Source organism: Cebus imitator, unplaced genomic scaffold, assembly GCF_001604975.1.
Source record: "Cebus imitator isolate Cc_AM_T3 unplaced genomic scaffold, Cebus_imitator-1.0 Scaffold406, whole genome shotgun sequence".
Classification (NCBI taxonomy): Eukaryota; Metazoa; Chordata; class Mammalia; order Primates; family Cebidae; genus Cebus; species Cebus imitator.
In genome coordinates this window covers 2146518-2165995 of record NW_016107721.1, presented here as the reverse complement: position 1 = coordinate 2165995, position 19478 = coordinate 2146518, and the positions used below count along the sequence as shown (strand labels likewise).

At 38.4% G+C, this 19478-nt stretch overlaps 1 protein-coding gene across 4 annotated transcripts in view; it reads right to left on the bottom strand.

The window, feature by feature from the left end:
• Nucleotides 1-6909: 6909 nt before the first annotated feature.
• The window catches only part of FAM204A (family with sequence similarity 204 member A), a 36773-nt gene continuing 24204 nt past the window's right edge, over nucleotides 6910-19478 (bottom strand). For all 4 annotated transcript variants that reach the window (XM_017509105.2, XM_017509107.2, XM_017509108.2 and 1 more), the window contains 2 exons: nucleotides 12195-12301; nucleotides 6910-11887 (listed from right to left, as the gene is read on the bottom strand). In XM_017509105.2, the coding sequence (XP_017364594.1) occupies nucleotides 11836-11887; nucleotides 12195-12301 (159 nt within the window). In that variant the 3' untranslated portion in view covers nucleotides 6910-11835. The remainder of the gene's footprint in view (nucleotides 11888-12194; nucleotides 12302-19478) is intronic.

Genomic DNA, 19478 nt, shown 5'->3' with positions numbered 1-19478 from the left:
ACATTGTTTTGCTGCTTCACTCTAGAGAAGCCAAAATGGCGGCTGTAATCCTTCTCCAGCCCCCTGGACAGTGTACGTGTGAATGGCAGTTTCCTCTGGGTCCACATCATTTTCTTGTCTTGGGCAACTGATCATTCCTTTTTCAGCTTCCAAATGGGGAAAACTCTCTGCCTGATTCTTGAGTATGCTAATGCCTACACTTTCATCTTCTCAGGAAATCTATGTCTGAAATTTTCAGGTTCTTCCTTTGGGCAGTACTGCTTAAGTATTTTCATACCATTCTCCATTTCCCACTTTGAGTTGTCCTTCCTGTCAATCAATTACCAATCCTGCTTCTGTATTTTTTTAGATCAAGCTAGGTAGTTGATATGATTTGGTTTTGGAAAACCTCCTCCTTTCTGCTTTCAGAAGGGTCTTTGAGACAGGGTCAGGCTGCACTGAAGTGGTGCAATCATAGCTCACTGCAGCCTCAATCTCTCGGGCTTAAGTGAGCCTCCCACCTTAGTCTCCTGAGTAGCTGGGGACTACAGGAGTGTACCATCACATCTGGCTAATTTTTTATTTTTTGTAGAGATGGAGTCCTGCTATGTTGCACAGGCTGGTCTTAATCTCCTAGCTCAACAGAACCTCCCTCCTCGGCCTCCCAAAGTGCTAGGATTACAGGAGTCAGCGACCACACTTGGCCCAGAATGGTCTTGAGTACTCATTCCCTAAGGCCAAGGAAATTGGGTTTTCTTGGATGACTGGGTTTTCTCACAACTAGAGAATGGAAGAGAAGAGAAATACGGTTACATAAAGTACATGTGGAATCTTCAGAATTACAAGCATGATCAATAAGATTGAATGAACCTACTTTTACTATCAATTTTTCCATTAGCTTGTCTTGAAAACCACAAGTCTGCTATGAATAGGAATTTAAAATACTAGATTTGCTGTAATCCTTTGCTATCCCTAAATCACAAGTAGATTGAAAGCGGGTCTTGTGTGGACTTGACGAGAGGAACAAAGTAGCTACTGTGTTGAGGATTGTCCATAGCGGCCTGCTGATTTGGGGAGCTAAGTGGGATGTGATTGCTTGGCCATCTTAATGGGCTGGACACCCTAGAATGGAAGTATTTAAGCAGGGTCCTCTAGAGGGAAAAGTTCAGTGGCCTCTGAACCATGGAAATTGTGTGCAAAATGCAGTGCTTATGTTCACATGTCCATCTTTCTAGAGAGAGGGTCCTGTAGCCCCCAGCAGCTGAAAAAACAGTGGCAGAGAGGGAGCTGAGGAAATGGGTAGCTCTGGGAAAAATTGGGCTTTCAAAAAAGTATACTGAGGATGATTTAGTGTATAAATATCTTGAAAGAAAAGATGAAAGGACTTATTCTTTTGTTCATTCAAACCAATTAAATCAACAAATATTTACTGAACACCTACCATGTATGAGTCATTGAGAAATAGCCTATGAATACAGTCATGAAAATGGAACGGCCTATTAAATCATGGTGTTGTAGCCTATGGCAGTGATTAACATTGGCTGAACACATATTGTGTGCTAGGACTATTATGCGCATTAATAAAATCATCAAAAACAACCACATAAACTTCAAAGCATTAATTATCGTATTAAATCTCGACATATATAGGCACTGAAAGTTGTCTGACTCCAAAGCCAGTCCTTTAGCCACCCACCTATAGGAGCTTATCCTTGGGGAATTCTTTGGGCAGAATCCAGGAACATACTGAGTTGGGGTTTGGTGGTTCCAAGGAAAGCAGCTTCCACCTGGAAGAAAGTACAGTACGGGGGCCTCACTTCCCTAAAGACCCAGGGAGGGGAGAGAAAGTGCTCTGCTTGTTTCCTAAGCACAAAAGGAATACAGGAGCACTAGTAATGCAACTGAGTGCTTACTGCATGCCAGGCCTGTGCTAAACTCTGTGCACTAGCTTCATGTTCACAACCTCACAAAGTAAGCATTATTAGCAATAGCACTTTACAAATAGAAATTGAGGCTTAGAGAGTTGCCATAGCTGGCAAACATCCACAACCTACATTCAAACCAAGTTTTATTCCAAAGCCTGTGCTTCCCTGCTACTGTATGTCTTTTGTGTCATCTTTGCATAGATATTTAACCTCCTTGGCTCACTTGGGAATTCTTTGAAGGCTGGGACCATCAGTTACGTTTTTGTTTATTCTGGAAGATTGGCATGTAGTGTGGAGGAATAATGACAGTAATACTAACAAACACTTACACACTTTCACAGCATTGTCAACAACTATGAAGGGTCTGAGATTTCACTCTACTTGCAAGTTAGCAAGTCAGTCTGCCAGTTTTACGAATGTTAGTAGAAGACACTAGACTCCTGGTTCAGACATTTACTCACAACAATAGAAATAGCCATCAGCATTTTTGCATTGATTCCTATGACAGTAAGAGGGCCAGAAGACCCTTGTAAACTATATGGCTTCCATTCAAGAACAGGGACTCCGAGCTTAAGAAACCGAATATTTTGTAATGGGAATAAGCATGTCTGTTCTTTGCTCTAGAGTGAGACATTATCTCGATCTTTCAAGGATGTTATATACAAACATCCTTGCAAAGATGGTTTGGAACAAAAGGGTACTTGGTGCCTTGCTTGTAAGATGTGCAGAAACGCAAGAATTGTCCAGAGAATTGTCTTCCAACAAGTATATTGTTTGCTATGTGTGAGAATCTATTCTAAGCACCTTCATATTCATTAGTTCCTTTAATCCTCACATCCTGATCAGATAGCTACTATTATTATCTCCATTTCTCAGAAGGAGAACCCAAGGTACAGAAAGATTAAGCAGCCTGCCTGCAGTTACACATCCTGTAAGTGGCAGAGCTGGGATTAAAATCTGGCTTGCTTCATATTCCAGGGTGTAATAGCTTCACTATTTTAACATTTGCTGGCATCAGCAACACACCTGTCTGGGCCCTCTCTTTTTCTCCATAGTTTATCACCATGTAGCCCAGTGGTTCTCACACTTGAATGTCCATCAGAAGACACAAGGTCTTGCTACCACAGTTTAGTTCACATCTGGCCTGGTGCCCCAGCACTTGCATTTCTACATTTCCCAGGTGATGTTGCTGGCCAGGACCTCCCTTGAAAGGTCATGTGGTATTGCAGAGTCTGCTTATTACATCTTTCCCTCTAGCATGTGAGCTTCATGAAGATCCAGGTGCTCTGTTCAGCTTGTCATCCTCAGAGCCTGCTAGAGTGCCAGGCACATCCCAAGCCTTCGATGCCTATGATTGAAATAATGAGAAAAGGAAATGTAGGAAGACGGATCCATTTCTTCCAGATTCTGTTATCTGACCTTAACCTTGGAAAATCCTCTAGTGCCATCTTGGCAGTTGAAGGCCTTTGAGCCGCCCTCATTGCCACAGGCTACAGAGGTAAAGGAAGCAGGACACCAAATCTTGAAAAAGGCAGCTTGCTCCTAACAAAGCTGCATGAGTTACAAGGTTTTTAACTGCAGGAATTGTTGGAGCCAATTCTAGTAATACATGAATTTCATAAAAATGCTTTCCAAGGTGCATAGAAACATCTGAGGACTTTAATTAAGCCCTCCACCGTTGGGAATGGAACTTTTATGTACATGTACTTTGGATTTTCTTTTTTTCTTTTTGAGCACTGTTGGCAAGGAAGCAAGTACCAAGCAAGGATTCCAACTGAGTTCTTTGACACGGAATCTTTGCCTTTTTTTGGAAAATGGAGGTGCTGTACTAGTACAGGCAGCCTGTTTGGGAATATGAGCATTTATGTTAATGGCATTAGACTCAGTATTTATACCCATTGGCACACCCTATGGTTTGTGATAAGACATGTGCAAGTTGTACTGGCTTGCGTATTTCCTCTTCCCCATCCCAGACTCCCCGTGTAAGAAGCCGGTGTTGCTCCAAGACAATGAGTCTTCTTTGTACGCACTACTTACAGAGGAGCATTTTAAAGTGTGGAATCCCAGGCTCTGGCCCCAGAGAGGAACCCTGGAGTTTACATTTTCAACAAGTGATTCTGCTTGCAGGTGGGCATGGATTACACTTCAAGAACTACTGGAATTGGGGGAAGAGGCAAAGGACTAGCCTGGGTTCTAATGTTAGCCCTTTTATGCTAGATGAATGGCTGGAGAGTTCTCTTAAACTTCCCAGAACCTTGATTTCCTCATCTATAAAACAAGTATAATGTGTGTTTGGCTTTCTTAGAGGAAAGTGCAAGAGCACTGTGTGGAAACAGTAATGAAAGAATTTTAGATTTTCAATCTGGTAGACATTTATATGTATGTAGAGCCAAGATGTCCCTTCAAGGCAAGGAGCATATATAACAGTGAATCCTCAAAGTGTTATAAACAATTTACACAACAGTAACAGTAGTTCCAAGGCTTATGTTCTCAGTCATGACTATTTATTAAATAGTTTAACTGGAAGGACCAGGTATGTATCCTCCATCCCATCCATCCATCCATCCATCCATCCATCCTTCCTTCCTTCCTTCCTTCCTTTCATCCCATGTAAAATGCTGGTCTACACTGCAGTGCAGGCACTGACTGACTGACTAATACAGGGTTTAAAAGCCAGCTCTGGCCGGGCACGGTGGTTTACACCTGTAATTCCAGCACTTTGGGAGGCTGAGGCAGGAGGATCACAAGGTCAAGAGATGGAGACCATCCTGGCCAACATGGTGAAGCCCTGTCTCTAGTAAACATACGCAAATTAGCTGTGTGTGGTGGCATGCACCTGTAGTCCCAGCTACTCGAGAGGCTGAGGCAGATGAATCGCTTGAACCCAGTAAGTGGAGGTTGCAGTGAGCTGAGATCGCACCACTGCACTCCAGCCTGGTGACAGAGCGAGATTCCATCTCCAAAAAAAGAAAAAAAAAAGACATCTAGCTCCTTTGCCAGAGTTCACAGAGCCCTCCCCCCAGCACAAGGCCAAGGCTTTACCCCATTCAGCTATTCCCCTTCCTCATTGTCTTTGCTCCCTCCCTTACAAATGTTTCCTGTAGTGCATACTTTTATAAATCACCTCCACAAGCGATCTGAGGCACCATTTCTAGGAAATTTGACCTAAGATTGCAATTGTACCATCTACTGCAATTCTGGTCTGGATGTCTGATTTGGCCAAGATCACCGGTGCCATCTGACACTAATTCCAACAGCCACCTTTCCACCATTATCTTGCCTGATAGCTCAGTGGCATTTGCTCTATTGACATGCCACCTTTTAAGACCTCTTTCCTCAACCTGTCTCTGCAACCTCCCTCTCTTCTGATCTTCAGATTGCTACATACAATTGCCCATTTGACATTTCCATGACATTCCACAGGTATGGTGACACACAAGTATAAATATGACTTACTTTACTAAATACTAAATGTATAACTCAATATTACCAAATTACTAAGATAATATTACTCTTAAAAGCCTGCCAACTACCTTCCTCATCCCACATCACCATCCATAAACACCCAACTCTCCCCACACAAGTCCAATCTCCCTGGCATCACTCCAAGTTATGAGTTGTTCTGGACAGCCCTTTTCAGCACCACCTCTTTCTGCTGCTCCACTTCCCTGCTGTCCTTCTCTCCCCCAGCCCCTGCTAAGTCCCTGCTGTGCCTCAAATACGTCACGTTGTTCCTTCTACCTAGGATGCACTTGCTTCTATTTGCCTACCTGGTAAAGGCCCAGCAGTGCTTTATGACATCCTTAGCACTGCCTTTGCCTCACTGACTGAACATGCAATGCTCTTCCAGCAGGTATCACACAGTGACACCGCACCCACTACAGGGTAGTATGAGTGGCTACTTTGACTCAGCTCTGTCAACACACCCAAGTAAAAATGACTCCATCAAATCACAAATAGGAGTTTGTGTTACTCAATGTCGGCAAAATGTAAAGTTACTACTTTATCATATGTGACAGTTACTGTGAGCTATTTACTAAAATTTATTTTCTTTTCTCTCAGTGTACATTCTCCAGCCTCCCTTGTGGTTAGGTGTGATGAAGGAAGGAAGTCTGAGCCAGTGCAAAGTGAGAACTAATGTATTCCACTTTCAGGCCAGGCCCATAACTTCCCACCAGTGCTCTTCCATGCTCTTTTCCCTTCCAGCTGACTGGCATGGGGACACCTAGGATTACTAGGGAAAGAAGGTGGTGAGTCGCTGTCAGACTGAGTCTCTTAATGACAGCCCAGGGCAGAGCCCCTGTTGATAGCAAGCAGCACCCTCTTTGTCCCACGAACAAGAAATGTACTGTGCTTGAGTCATTTTATTTGGAGGGGCACATCTATAGTAGTAGCAAGCATTACATTAACATGGGCAGGCACTGTGACCCCGCCAAGCTAAAATCAAGGACATGTTGATGCAGTCTAAGAAAACTCTAAGCTTAAAATCACTGAGTACAGTGTGCAGAACAAGTAAGTGCATTCATTCGTGAGTCAAACCCCACCAATGCTCATCACCTCCAGGAGAGACAGGCAGGGGGACAATCCCACTCAATCTGATGTGGGCACGTACGGATCAGTTGCTAAGCTGGTGAGCAACTGTAGCTGACTGCCTAGCTAGGAAATTCAGCAACCTGTACAATAAGTATATACTCAGGTAACTAAAATTTTTAAGTCTAGGTTACTTCTTATATGTAGATATTTCTTTGTATTTGGCAAAGAAAAACTCACTGATTTTCTAATAGCCCACCTGAAAATCGAGTTGTTTAAAACATGGTTTACATATATTTTCTATCAGATTGAGCTTATTCATCTTTGCATCTGTAAGAGTTAGTTTATCTGACATATAGTAGGCATTCAGCAAATGTTCCTCCGGCATTATGTAAAGAGAAATTCAAAGAAACGCAAAGCTTCATTGTTTCACTATTCCTTGTGACATTCATAATTGCTTCTAGTATCACCCATCTTACAAATGAAAACACTTTTTATTGTCGGCAGTCATAATTGTATGCTATCCATCGAACAATAAAACCTTTATAGCTGAGACACATTCAGCCTGAAGATGAAGTGATATATTAACTTCTTGATCAAATGCCAGAACTTACAGATGAATATGAAACAGATATCAATAATTACAGCTTGTACTGTAGCTGTTGGTTTCTAAGGCTTTAAGTTCAATGAACAAGTAAAAACTGGACAGACACACCCTTCAGAAATTAGAGGTGGAAAAAGATGACCTCATTCCATTCCCGTCACATAGCAGGCCCCCTGCAGCTGTTCAGCAAGAGGCAGCCCAGGGCCCAGGAGGAGGTGTGGGCTGGAGCTGCCAGGACGGTGCCAGTGGGTAGGCATGGGGGAAACCTGGCAGGGGAGCACTTAGGAGCCGAGGCAGCTCTTGGGCACTACCCTCCCTTCCCCTTTCACTCCCTTGTATTCTGTTTCCTTGAGAAACCTGGTCTAGATATAAAAGCACATACTTAAATTCAATTTCTTAAAAATGTCATCTTGCTTGGAAAACAAACTTTACTTGAATCTAAAAATGTTACTACTAATAATAATAATAATAAAAAGATAATTATTCCTTAGCTAATTCTTAATTTTACATGCACATCTAAAAACATAATACACTGCATGGCATTTAATAACCTATCCCCCAGAAGCCTATAGCTGTGTTCCAGGGATTCAGATTAAGAAAGCTAATGTGGCAAGAAGCTACTCTGAAGCATCGCTGTATTTGAAGAAATTCTGGGAAAGTGAACAGACACCTCCAGAATACTCACAATGGAGGAGGTGGAGATACTGAAGAGACAACACACTTCACTTTAACACTAGCACAAAATGGTTCGATGCCTTTCCAAGTTTCCTCATGGCAATCTCCATCGGCCACATGCTGCCGTGCCCTTTACTGAAGGCAAGAATCACTTCCCAGGAAGTCTATGCTGATTACAGCAGTAACACTAGGAAATGTGTGTAGGTTTTTTTTTCTTTTAAGGCAAGCAGTGTGGAGGGAGGATAAAATAATAAAGAATGCAGTTCCGCACATGTTATCAAAATCTACAGTGCCCCAACCTCAAAAATGAAAAATGGATCTTATTGTCTCAGTATCCTCCTAGAAAGGCCAAGAACAAATATATATTGGTAAACTTATTCTAACACATATTCTACTTTCTAGCATAAAGTCACCCACTAACTTAAATCTGAAAACCCAGATCTCTGATTACCTCATAATAAAAATCACTTGAGATGTACTGCAGTGGGTTTGGCCTTTCACTTTTCAGTGTATTTTCAGATCTGTCACCATGCTAGAAGCCATTGATGTCACAAATACCAATCTACATTTGGTTCTGGAAAAAGATTTTCATGTACATATTTTGTCCAAATATTACTATTTGTTTCATGAAAGTCAGAGCTAAGACTTTAGTAGAGTGTAAATTTTAAGCCAATGAATAAACAGTTGGCAGGAAAAATATTAAATTGACATGCAAAGCATTTGTTGCTCTGCCAGATACTAAAAATAAAAACAACTTCTGCCAAAATGGAAAACTTGGATTCAGTTGGTTCTGGATTAGACTAGGTTTCACTAACTTCAAAATGAGATCTGACATAACATCGCCTTGCCTCCTCACTTTGTCATCTCTTAAAAAACAATGTACAACTCTCACTTTGTATAAACAACAACCTCATACAATATGTTTTATATTTACCAAGACATACATTGCTTAAAAAGTAATGTCTTACCAAAAATGTGGACATTTTATAAATTGTATCTTCATTTTCTGAGAATTCAAACTTGCCTTATTTAAGTTATTAATAAGCTAATAGTTAAAAGATAATACTTTAGACAAAAGGTATAAAGAAAATCAGAAAACTTTAATGTGAGTTCTACATTGTGACTTATTCAGATAACATTTTATTCCTATTGTTAGCCTGCTGCTCCCTTATCTGTCAGCCTAAAAAAATAAGTGTGTTTAAAATATGGAGTTTGAGATTTATGATCAGTTGCAGAAACCTGTTTACGTACTGATTTACAGTCTTGGCTGAGGTATTCAATTCTGTCATCAGAACTAATTATAGCAAACCTAAGATTACATATTCAAACTCTCCTTTTGGTGAAAGACAGAGAACGCTCTGCTGAAAATCAGAAACATCCTCAGGGCACCCAAACAAGAATGCACTGCCAACTTCACTTCTCAGAACTGGTACTGTAAGCTCAAAATTGCCATTCTTTAGTAAGTTGTTTTAGCCTAAAGTACTTAAACAGTAAATCATAGTTACATTAATGCCATACCAATGGCCTGAAACATGTTAATTTCAGTTAACAATAACTGACATTTACATTACTGATCTAACTCAGGTATTCTGGTGGTAGAAAATGCACATGCTGAAGCTTTAGGAACCAAAGTTATTACTGGGGATCCAAAAAGAATTCTTATTTTTCTGTGACTAGAATGGAGTGGACAAGTAACTACATCCTTTGAGCAGCACGTGTACTCTAGGAATAATGTTCCTATGAGTAAAATGCCTAATTCCTACTAGAAAGGATCAAATAAAACTGCTCTCAAATGACATGTCGGCAGGTCCAACCGACAACAACCTGTCCTCACACATCCTTCCCTCCAACCCCTTCTCCAGCTATACATCATGTTTTAGAGCTTTCCACAACCCATGCCCCGAAAAGAGTGACAACTTGGGAGACGTGGCTTCCCTTATTAAATAAGCCCCCACTACACTTAATTTTGCAGCAATACCTGCCTTCCACTGAGTTAAAATGTTCCCATCTACATGAGAACCCCGAGGGGGCGCTGAGGGGCCAACTGTGGGCACTGCAGGAAGCTGAAGAAGGGCTTCCATGGCTGGAGAGTCAGCCTACAGGAGGCCACTCTGGCAAGGCCTCAGTATGGGAAGTGCAATATGCCTGCAGGGGTCACTAAATGCTCTATGGCATAGAAACAGAGAGAGGAAAAAGAGACACAAGTCAAAGGGAAATGCCCGTATTGGGGCCCCATGTGTGAGAATATCTATACTACTCACCTGCTCAAAAATAATATTTTTAGGATTTCAGACAAAACCACTGGATTGTATAGTGAATATTTCCCCCTTAATAGATTTTTAGAGGAAAGGTTTCTACACTAAAAGTCTATATTTACCTATTAGCAGTTTGAAATGAATATTGTAGGTGAGTTTTATCTGATCGTATCTGTAAAATGGAACAAGGGATATTAAATCATAAAACAAGATTTTCCAACATTTGGTCTGGATACCGAATTAATATGACACATAGTCTTCTAAAATGTTGCTTTCTCTATGCTGGCTTTTCTCAACTAAATGAAAGTAAGATATGATTTCTTGACGCTTAAATATGAGCTAGGCATTCTTTTATTCCAGAACATAGGAAAAAAAACTTCAAATGTGCCACCATAAATTAAAAAAAAAAAATGTGTTACTATTTTAAGTCTAAAAATAACAATTATATAATTATAATCATGATTCATTTTATATGTTTCTGAATTTATATTATCAACCGAGAGAAAGTTTATAGCAGACAGCCAGGAAACCTCTGACAAAGACCAAAGAGAAAAAAACCAAGTTGAGTGGTTCTTTACCTCTGCCGGGCACTGAGCAGGGAGGTGCCAACACACCCAATTCTGGTCTTGTTCGCCCACTTGTTTTATGATTTCCCTGAGCCCCTTTCCTGTTAGAATCAGGAAATGCACATCTAATGAAAACAACTTCCCATGTTACCAATCCTTTCTTTCTGCTCATTAATTCATTCAATCTTTTAAGGAGGAATGGGGAATGGGAGGAAAACCAAAACAAACCAGTTCTTAGAACGTTCAGAGTTATATTATCTGGAGTTATAATTGTCTAATACACTTACACCATTAAGAACCATTTCATAATTTAAAGAATGACATGGCTAAGAAAGATACTTAGGAAGAAATTTTTAGGCATTGTTGAATTTAAGTCATCTTCCAAATACTACATTTGGCCCTTTCTTTATTGTAAGTTTATCTGAAAGTACACCAAAATTAATAAATTGCTTTTACTATACAATTCTGAAATATCAAGTCTGCCTCCAATAAAAAATCAGTAACTACTTTTATAACATTAAGGTCAAGTCATTTGTAAAGATAGTATCAACTGAGACTTTTTGGCATTTAGACTAATCCATTATAAACAATTGTCAATCTTAAAAACACAGTTCCAGTAAACATGTAGTTACACTGCGTACAGATAAGAAAATACAAGGCCGGCATGGTCGCTCATGCCTGTAATCCCAACACTTTGGGAGGCCGAGGCAGGTGGATCATATGAGGTCAGCCAGGAGACGAAGACCAGCCTAACCAACATGGCAAAACCCCATCTCTACTAAAAATACAAAAAGAAATCAGTTGGGCGTAGTGGCGTTCACTCGTAATCCCAGCTACTCAGGAGGCTGAGACATGAGACTCACTTGAACCCGTAGGCAGTAGTTGCAGTGAGCCAAGATCAAGCTACCGTACTCTAGCCTAGATGACAGAGCGAGTGAGACTGTCTCAAAATAAGAAGAAAGTATGAGAAGCTCACTGGCTATACTAAACCAAATGAATGAAAAGCAGCAAAACTGATTTTATACTGTGGGTCCATACAAATAAATAAACAAAATCCTATCCTTTCCTTTCTATATTTTTTCTTACATTTCTTATATAAATAACAGAATGCTTCATTTTATTCACTGCAATATGACAAAGTCCTTAGAGAAAGATTGAAAAGAGCTGATAATCAAAATCCCAAATTTTATGCTTATTTGTGTTCTAGTTCTATCAATTTTCTGACATATTTAACATAAGCAGGAAAATGTTCTCAGTAAATTGAGCATTTGAGTACAAATGTCTTGAAGCACTCTGGCAAGTTACATATATCCCATGTTGCTTTTGGTTTCCCATCTCTTCTTTGCTTCAAATCTAAAATGAAGAACATAAAAATCTCAATTTATTTCTTAAAAAAAAAAAAAAAACTTTGCTGAACATGTTTACTTAGAGACCAAAGCAAAACAAAAATTTTTCACATACTCCAATGATTACAAAATAAACATTAAACAGCATGAAGAAATGCCTCCATATTTATAATCTGATAAATATTCAACAAAGACAAAAAAAAGTAAAATGAGTAACAGTTATACACAAACTAGATCACAAAATATATTAGCAGGATTTCCACAATTTCTATGAAGTCAGAAGAACTACTACTAAAAATATTAAGTAAACTCACCCCCATGCGAGTTTCTTCTTTTTTCGGGCAGCCTGTGAATTTTCAACCTCCTTTTTGGCTTTTACAAAGTTGTGGCAGGCAACTGCTTTGGCAATTTTGACACCAAGCTAAGAATTACAAAGGAGAAAAAAAGAAAAAAAAAAGTGAAAATAAATATTCCAGCTAATACAATAATTATATTTATATAAACAATTGAGAACTTGTGGATAAGAAAGCCATGTCTAGAAATCAGAAATTCTACATTCATCCCCCTCAAACAAAGTATAATGAATACATAGATATGACCCGTATCTCCCTTGACTACCAATAGACCCTTTACCCTAGTTATACCAGTCTCCTGGATGGAAATCCTTCTCAAACTGAGGCCCCTCGAGGGTCCACAAAGGTAGTAATGAGGATCTTCAAGCTATTTCAGCATTGCAGCAGGCCGAACAGGAATTTACCCCTGATAAGGCTGCAGACACTGACAGAGACATCAAGTTTCTTTGCTCTGGGCTAGAATTACAGCAACTCAGTATGGTCACACCAGTTATCTCATCCTGATCAGAAGCTCTGATTGGCAGTCACAGATGTGATTAATAAAACATGGGAAAGCTAATTACTACTTCATAAATGCATTGGTATGATGGGCAACAGCTTTCAATTCACTGATAGAAGAAAGAATATCAGGGGTGCTAAGTTGAAAAGGCTGGGCACCAGGACCACAGTACTTAAGTGTCCACTGTGCAGGGCCCTCTATGTGTGCCCCCTTACACACATCTGCCAGTCCTGTAAGGTCCATTCACAGTGAAATCCCCTCATCCCAGAAGTCTTCTTCAACTCAACCTAAAACAGGCCTTGTTTCTGTATTTCTCCAGCCATTCAGTGTACAGTTATACACTCTGCTCTACAAAGCTCTCTGGCTGCAGAGCTGTTCCCCAGCAAGTATCTCTAAGATAAGCATGATGACATCTTCTACTTTTAGTGTGCTCTTATTTTTAAAATGTCCACCAATGAGGATGCCTGAAGAGTATCCATTAAGAACCCAGGTTAAACAACAAAAACTAAGTACCTCTTTCGGTGTTTCTTGCATTTTCTATCCCTTGTACTCAATCTGATGCATATTAGTGGACATGTGAAAAAGAAGAAATGACCTAGAAGCCACTCTAAAGTCAACAGATTAAAGCCTAAGTCCTAGGGACCTGCTTGCCAATAGTAAGGCATGGCAGGAGGTTAAGAGCACATGTGTCAGGAAAGAGGAAAACTTAGAAGAGCAAAGTGTGGCATGCTTGACATGTCTTTCAGCTTCCTTTAGGATGAAATCGACAAGTAGTAATCAAGGACTGTGTGGAGTTTATAAATGAGAGCAAAAATAGATTTGATTTTTCAGTAAAGAATATATATAAAGAACATAAACAAATGGATGAAAGCTAATAATTGAACTACAGTGCCAAATTGGTCAACATCAACAGGAAAGGTGATGAAGAAAGGATGATTCATTTTAAAGCAGACCAGCCTCAGTGTCTTCTCAAAACTCAAACCCATATTTAGCAGCAATACTGTTGTGCTCCTCTTTCAAAAGGGAAACATGCATTCAACAAATTTTGTGAAGGCATACATGCATAATTTTCCAGGCACTGTTCTAGGTGCTGGAGATACAGCATTGAACAAAAAAGGCTGTTTTCAAACCGTGAGTCTGGGGAAAAGGAGTTGGCAGTTACATCTGACTGTTCAGTGCTGGCTTTGTTCTTTTGGTTCTTTTCAGCTCTTTATTGTAGAAAAGTTCACATAAGTCAACCAAATAAAAAAGGTTAAGAATCAAAAGGCTGTATCGTCATCATCCCAGGAGAAAATGAAACTCTGGAAGGAAGCTGTGGCATAATTTATCATTAAGATGAAATTTCTATCCACTGAAAAACTATCCACTTGTTATACATGTAAAAAAAAATCAAGTTAACACCTGTCAACTAGTAAGGCTAGTCAATCTTACAGTATCCAACAAATCCCCAAATCTCACTAACTAACTTTTATTTCTTGTTTCACCTTAAGTCCCTGTGGATGGGCAGGGCTTTCCTCTAACTTATGATGCCAGTATCTCAACATGTAGCTTTCAGGATTATTATGGTGGAACAAGAGCTGGAGGGCCTCACAATGGCTCTTTGATGCTTTAGTTCAGTGGTGACACAAATCATTTCTGCTCACAGCCCACTGGTCAGAACTACTCACATGGCTCCAACTAAATACAAGGGGGCTGGGAAATGTGGAGGTACAGCAGGCTATGAAGGGAGCAGTAAATATACCTAATAAACTATCATCTGCTGTAAGTCATAGCTGGCTACTTGTGTTTAAGATACATATAGGTCTCTCCACATTCAAGTGCACAATTTAGTCTCTTTCCTGTTCCCCACTGCCAAAAGGTAAAACAGAAAAATCCACATTTCTCCATTAACTCCATTCCTATGTGTTCCATCAAATGCAAATTCAGTTTTGCCAAAACCACCCACCAAAAATGGCCCACTCAGCTAGGTTACCTTAATTTAAACTGAGACTATACTGTGAGAGTAAGAAACAAAAATGATCTGAACCATATTTACCATGTACTAGTAACAATGTGAGAAAATTATTTTCTAAAACTGTTGTCAATTAAGACATAGCTTACATTTTTCTCACTGGAATTTCCCAACATGGCTGTCCTAAAGAAGCCAAAGAGCAGCTCCCTATGACTGGGCACGCCGTCATTTGACTTCAATAGACTCTTCACCTTGACATGGTCATGTACTCTTAAGAATGTAAAAGCTTTTAGCGCTCTAGCAATGCTAAGGCCAAATCCAGCACAACCAGCATCACAGTAAAGATTTAGAGTACATGTTCCTTAATACAGCATATGCTTGTTAAAAAGAATTCATTAGAACATATTAAACAGCTATTTACATGAGAGGGCTCCATCATTTTGTGAACTTAATAACTATAATAAACGACTAGGTACATAGGCCAACACTTTCAAACAGACCTGATCCTATAAAAGGTATATTTTCTAACTGTATTTTACCTTGGCTTAGGTTAAATAAAATGTTCTTCAGCTGATAAAACACTAAACAAACCTGGTCTGTGTATTTTCTACAGAAAGAAATCTTTTAGCTTGTAATGACGATGAAAACTCATAGTCTTTTTGTGCCCTTTGTATAATTAAAATGAATGTGTCTCACTTATTTCTGTGGAGAAAAAAAATACCTGAAAATATCAAAGGATAATAAGACCTTCTAAGAAAGCGGCAATTGAGAGGAAACACAGTTTCCCAGTCAAGATGACTAACCTTGACTGGTTCCAGAATAAAAAAGAATATCGTGCTGAGTTGCAGTATTACAAACAAATAAAAAGGCCGACAAGAATCTCCCTTTCCCTTCTATAAAAAGAAAAATGCATCTTCATGCCCAACGTAAACATCACAAAAGCTTGGTCAATGGTTTCATATTTAAAAAATTGTTTTGGGTCATCAGATAACTATAGCAACACAATGTGGAAATAAATTTTTTTAAATGAATAAAAATATATACAAAATTTCTTGTATGTATAGCCAAAGTATCAGCATTTTCCATATAGAACATCCAATATTTTGCTGCATTTTAATTAAGGTGTCTAAACATTATCACAAAGAACTGCAAATTGGTCAGAGCATGCAGTAAGGAAAATTAAGCTCTAAAGGCTTTTTATCACCATATTTCAGGAACCAAGGGTGTAAAATGTTCTAATTTGGGATATATTAAAAGCCATAAAAGGTCTTTCAAAAAGATTAATGGTACTTTGCTTGGATTTAAGATAAGGGCTTTAGCTGGTTGGAAAAGCAGGGCCCTGGCTGGACCCTTGAGGCATTCATCTTTACAGCCACTTGGAAGATTTGTAAAAGCGTCTGCATAACCTCAAGCAAATGCACGGCGACATTTTTTTAACTCCTTTCAATTTTACAGGTTTAGCGTGCGTAAATCATATTGGGTTGTAAAATAGATATAATGGCACATCCTTGTAACAGTACAGATTTTTAAAAAACAAAAACTTCAAAATAAAGTTAGTTTTTCTTGCAAAAGCTTGTCATTATAAAGTTTGCTGATAATCATTTGAAGCATCTGATTCAAACAGCTTACTCTAGCATAACTGTAAATTTCTTATCCATCTCAGAATATATTTTACTCTCTCAAAATTACTAGCTTGTTACAGATTTATAAAGTTTTCCTCCCTTTTGGACACTTTCAAGGCACTCATTTAAAAATACCAATTATCATACTTTAACTTTTTATGGAATAATAGGTCTCTATGAAAAATATTTATGCCATTCTCTTTTGTTCTTTAATTAAATGAAAACAGATGTTTTCTGAAGTAAAGCGGAACCATTACTGGAGTACTTAAAGTGTTAAGGTCTTTAATTTTTATATCAGTTTGGTCGACAATTCTTGATTGTCTTTACTCAAGCTCAACATTAATGTCAAGCAAGTTACCTAGGAGACGAAAGAGATCAAAGAGACAAAAACCCCTCCAATGTCTGATTAATCAAGCCTGCAAACAGCTTATTTCTTTTAGCCTGCATGCAAGTATGAAAATGAGATTCTGGGAGCCGAACATTGTGCAGATTTGTTCATTCTTATCAGAACAAAGCCAGCGGCAGCTTATTTCATGGATCATTGGCACTGTCATCAGTGCTACACAGAACGGGTGACAGCTCCTCATTTTGAGGCTTGAACAAAATTAGCAAAAAGTCGGCACAAATTAGCCTCTCATCTTTTTAGTAATATGACATTATTCATTTACTTTTTATCCAATTTTTAATTTTTTCCTTGTCAGCTATCCCTTTCTAGTGTCTCTTGCAAGGCATCATAAAATGCCTTCCAAAAAACAAGCAAGGAAATAGCCAAAGTTGAAATAACATACAAAGTTCAAGAAGCAAATAAGAAAAAGCACTTCCAATGACTGATAATACTGTGTTTTTAAAAAATAACTTTTGAAACTCTGTACTAATATTGATTTTAAAGAAACAGTTCAGAATGCCATGCAGTGAAGGAGTTTTAAGAAACTGGTGGTATATTTCAACAAACAATATAATGTGACTAATGTGTTTCACTCAAACCACAATTTAATATGGTATATGCTATAGTAAATTCAAGATATCCACTTCTGAACTGGTACCTTTCCCTCCAAGATCACACCTGAGATGCCAAAGCTCTGGTGACAGCAAATAAGCTAGGCCACATCCAGTCACTGAACTCCTACTTGAAATCAAATCATTTTCTCTGTTCTAAGAAATAACCTAATTTCACTGTCATCTTAAAATGTGCATGCACAGTTTGTATATGTTTGCATGTTTGTGTACTACATATAGCTATACATATGTACAACTGTATACACATCCATCATTTATTTTTACACCTACAACTTCCTGTCACTTTATTTCAAAGCATAACTCAATAAATTGTTTTTAAAACACAAATATATATCTTTTATCACATATGTATGTATGCACATATCTCATTCATGTGCCTGTGTATATGTGCATATATGATTCATATACTCAACTTTGATTTCACAGTGAAATTATTTACATAACACCTGTTTTAATGATAACTATTAAGGCTTCAAATTATATGTAGATTACATTATTCCAAAGGAGGGAGAAAAAGATCTTCTACTGTTGAAATTACTCCTGGATACAGACATGTATATTCAAGCAACTTATGCCATTCATAAAGGAAAAAAGCATTAAAAAAATTAACCATAAGCTGTTAGATGCTTTACACAGCCCCCATAAGACAGTTTTTTTTTTAAGAACTGTAGTACTGTTTTCAGCAATTTCTTTATCTCTGTTCTTCTAAGTAAGAAAGCCTATTAACAAGCTTTGAACTTAAAATCACATTTACAATAATGTGCCATCAACAGTTTTATAAGCTAATTAGAAAAAGATTAATTAATGACTGGCTGCTAATAAAATGGCAATCATGAAGAAAGAAACCAAGGGTGCTAAGCTTCAACTACCACCAATTAAGAGCTAATTACAAACAAATTATATATGTGTTTTGCTGTGGGCTTTAATTTACTAAAATGGTTTTAATTAAAAGAGAAAACATGCTGATTAATTGAACTGCAGAAAAAATCTACAGTGTAAACTGTGCTTTGTCTGTCTCTTTAATTAGACTTGTAACATCTGAAATCTTTTTTAAGGTTAGTTAAAAGCACAGATAAACATAATTAAAAGAGAGCATAAGGAATGGCATTCGAGGTGATCACCCAATCATACCCCAAAGGTTAAAAGAAAACATCTTCAATGTAATGAGATCTGAATAAGCACACCTAAAAACCTGAGAGAAAAAAACAATCACTGAACACCAGTCTTATTTTTCTGATGTTAAAATGCTGCAACGTCACAGCTGTGCACAATTTTGTATGGGAACAAACATATCTTTAAACTAGGTGTGAAGAAATTCATTCAGGCCCTCCCTAACTTGGGAAGACATAGCTTCTTTTCCATACATTGTGCTAATTGTTGATCCACATGTAATAACTGAATTGCTTGTAAGAACTAAGGAGAACCAGGCTTCGAAGAATTAAAATAGCTCTTTAAAAGCCCCCCAGATAATGCGCATAATACAAAATAATACATGGAGGAACTTTTAAATTAAAAAGCACTGAAAGATGACCAAAGTTAATGAAACAGTCAGTTCAAGATGATCCTCAACAGACACACATACCTTTTCCAAAGGCAGAGTTCCCACCTTCCCTAGGTGGTGAATTAGCTGCTGACCAACATAAGCCTTTTTGGTGAGAGGCTTTTTCCCTCCCCAGTCTCCTATATTCTTTCTCATTGCTAATTAGTGAAATATACCAAAAAGGAAACGGTCTCTTAAACTCTACCACTTTACTGGAAAGAGTAATAATAAACAAACAAGCAAACAAAAGAAAAAGGGGCAGAAGGCACAGTAGTAAAATCTGAGAGAGAGACATAAAATATATTTTGCCAGAGTGCAGACATTAGATGACTCTATGAAACAATCATTTAAACAAAAAACCACCATTTGCTTTTACGGCAAAACCTAGATTATATTCGTCACACACATCCCTAATAGCAATGAAATAACCTCCTTTCCATAAAAATAATGGAGATACTAAATTTAAACCCTTAAAATACATATAAATAATACTTAATGCATTTTTTACTATGTTTACTCAGACTTCAGTGGCGAGAAATCACAATTAAGACAATAGAAAAGACCTGCAACCTTTCAGCAGGGTCACAGGTTCCAGTGATACATTTTTATAACAGCT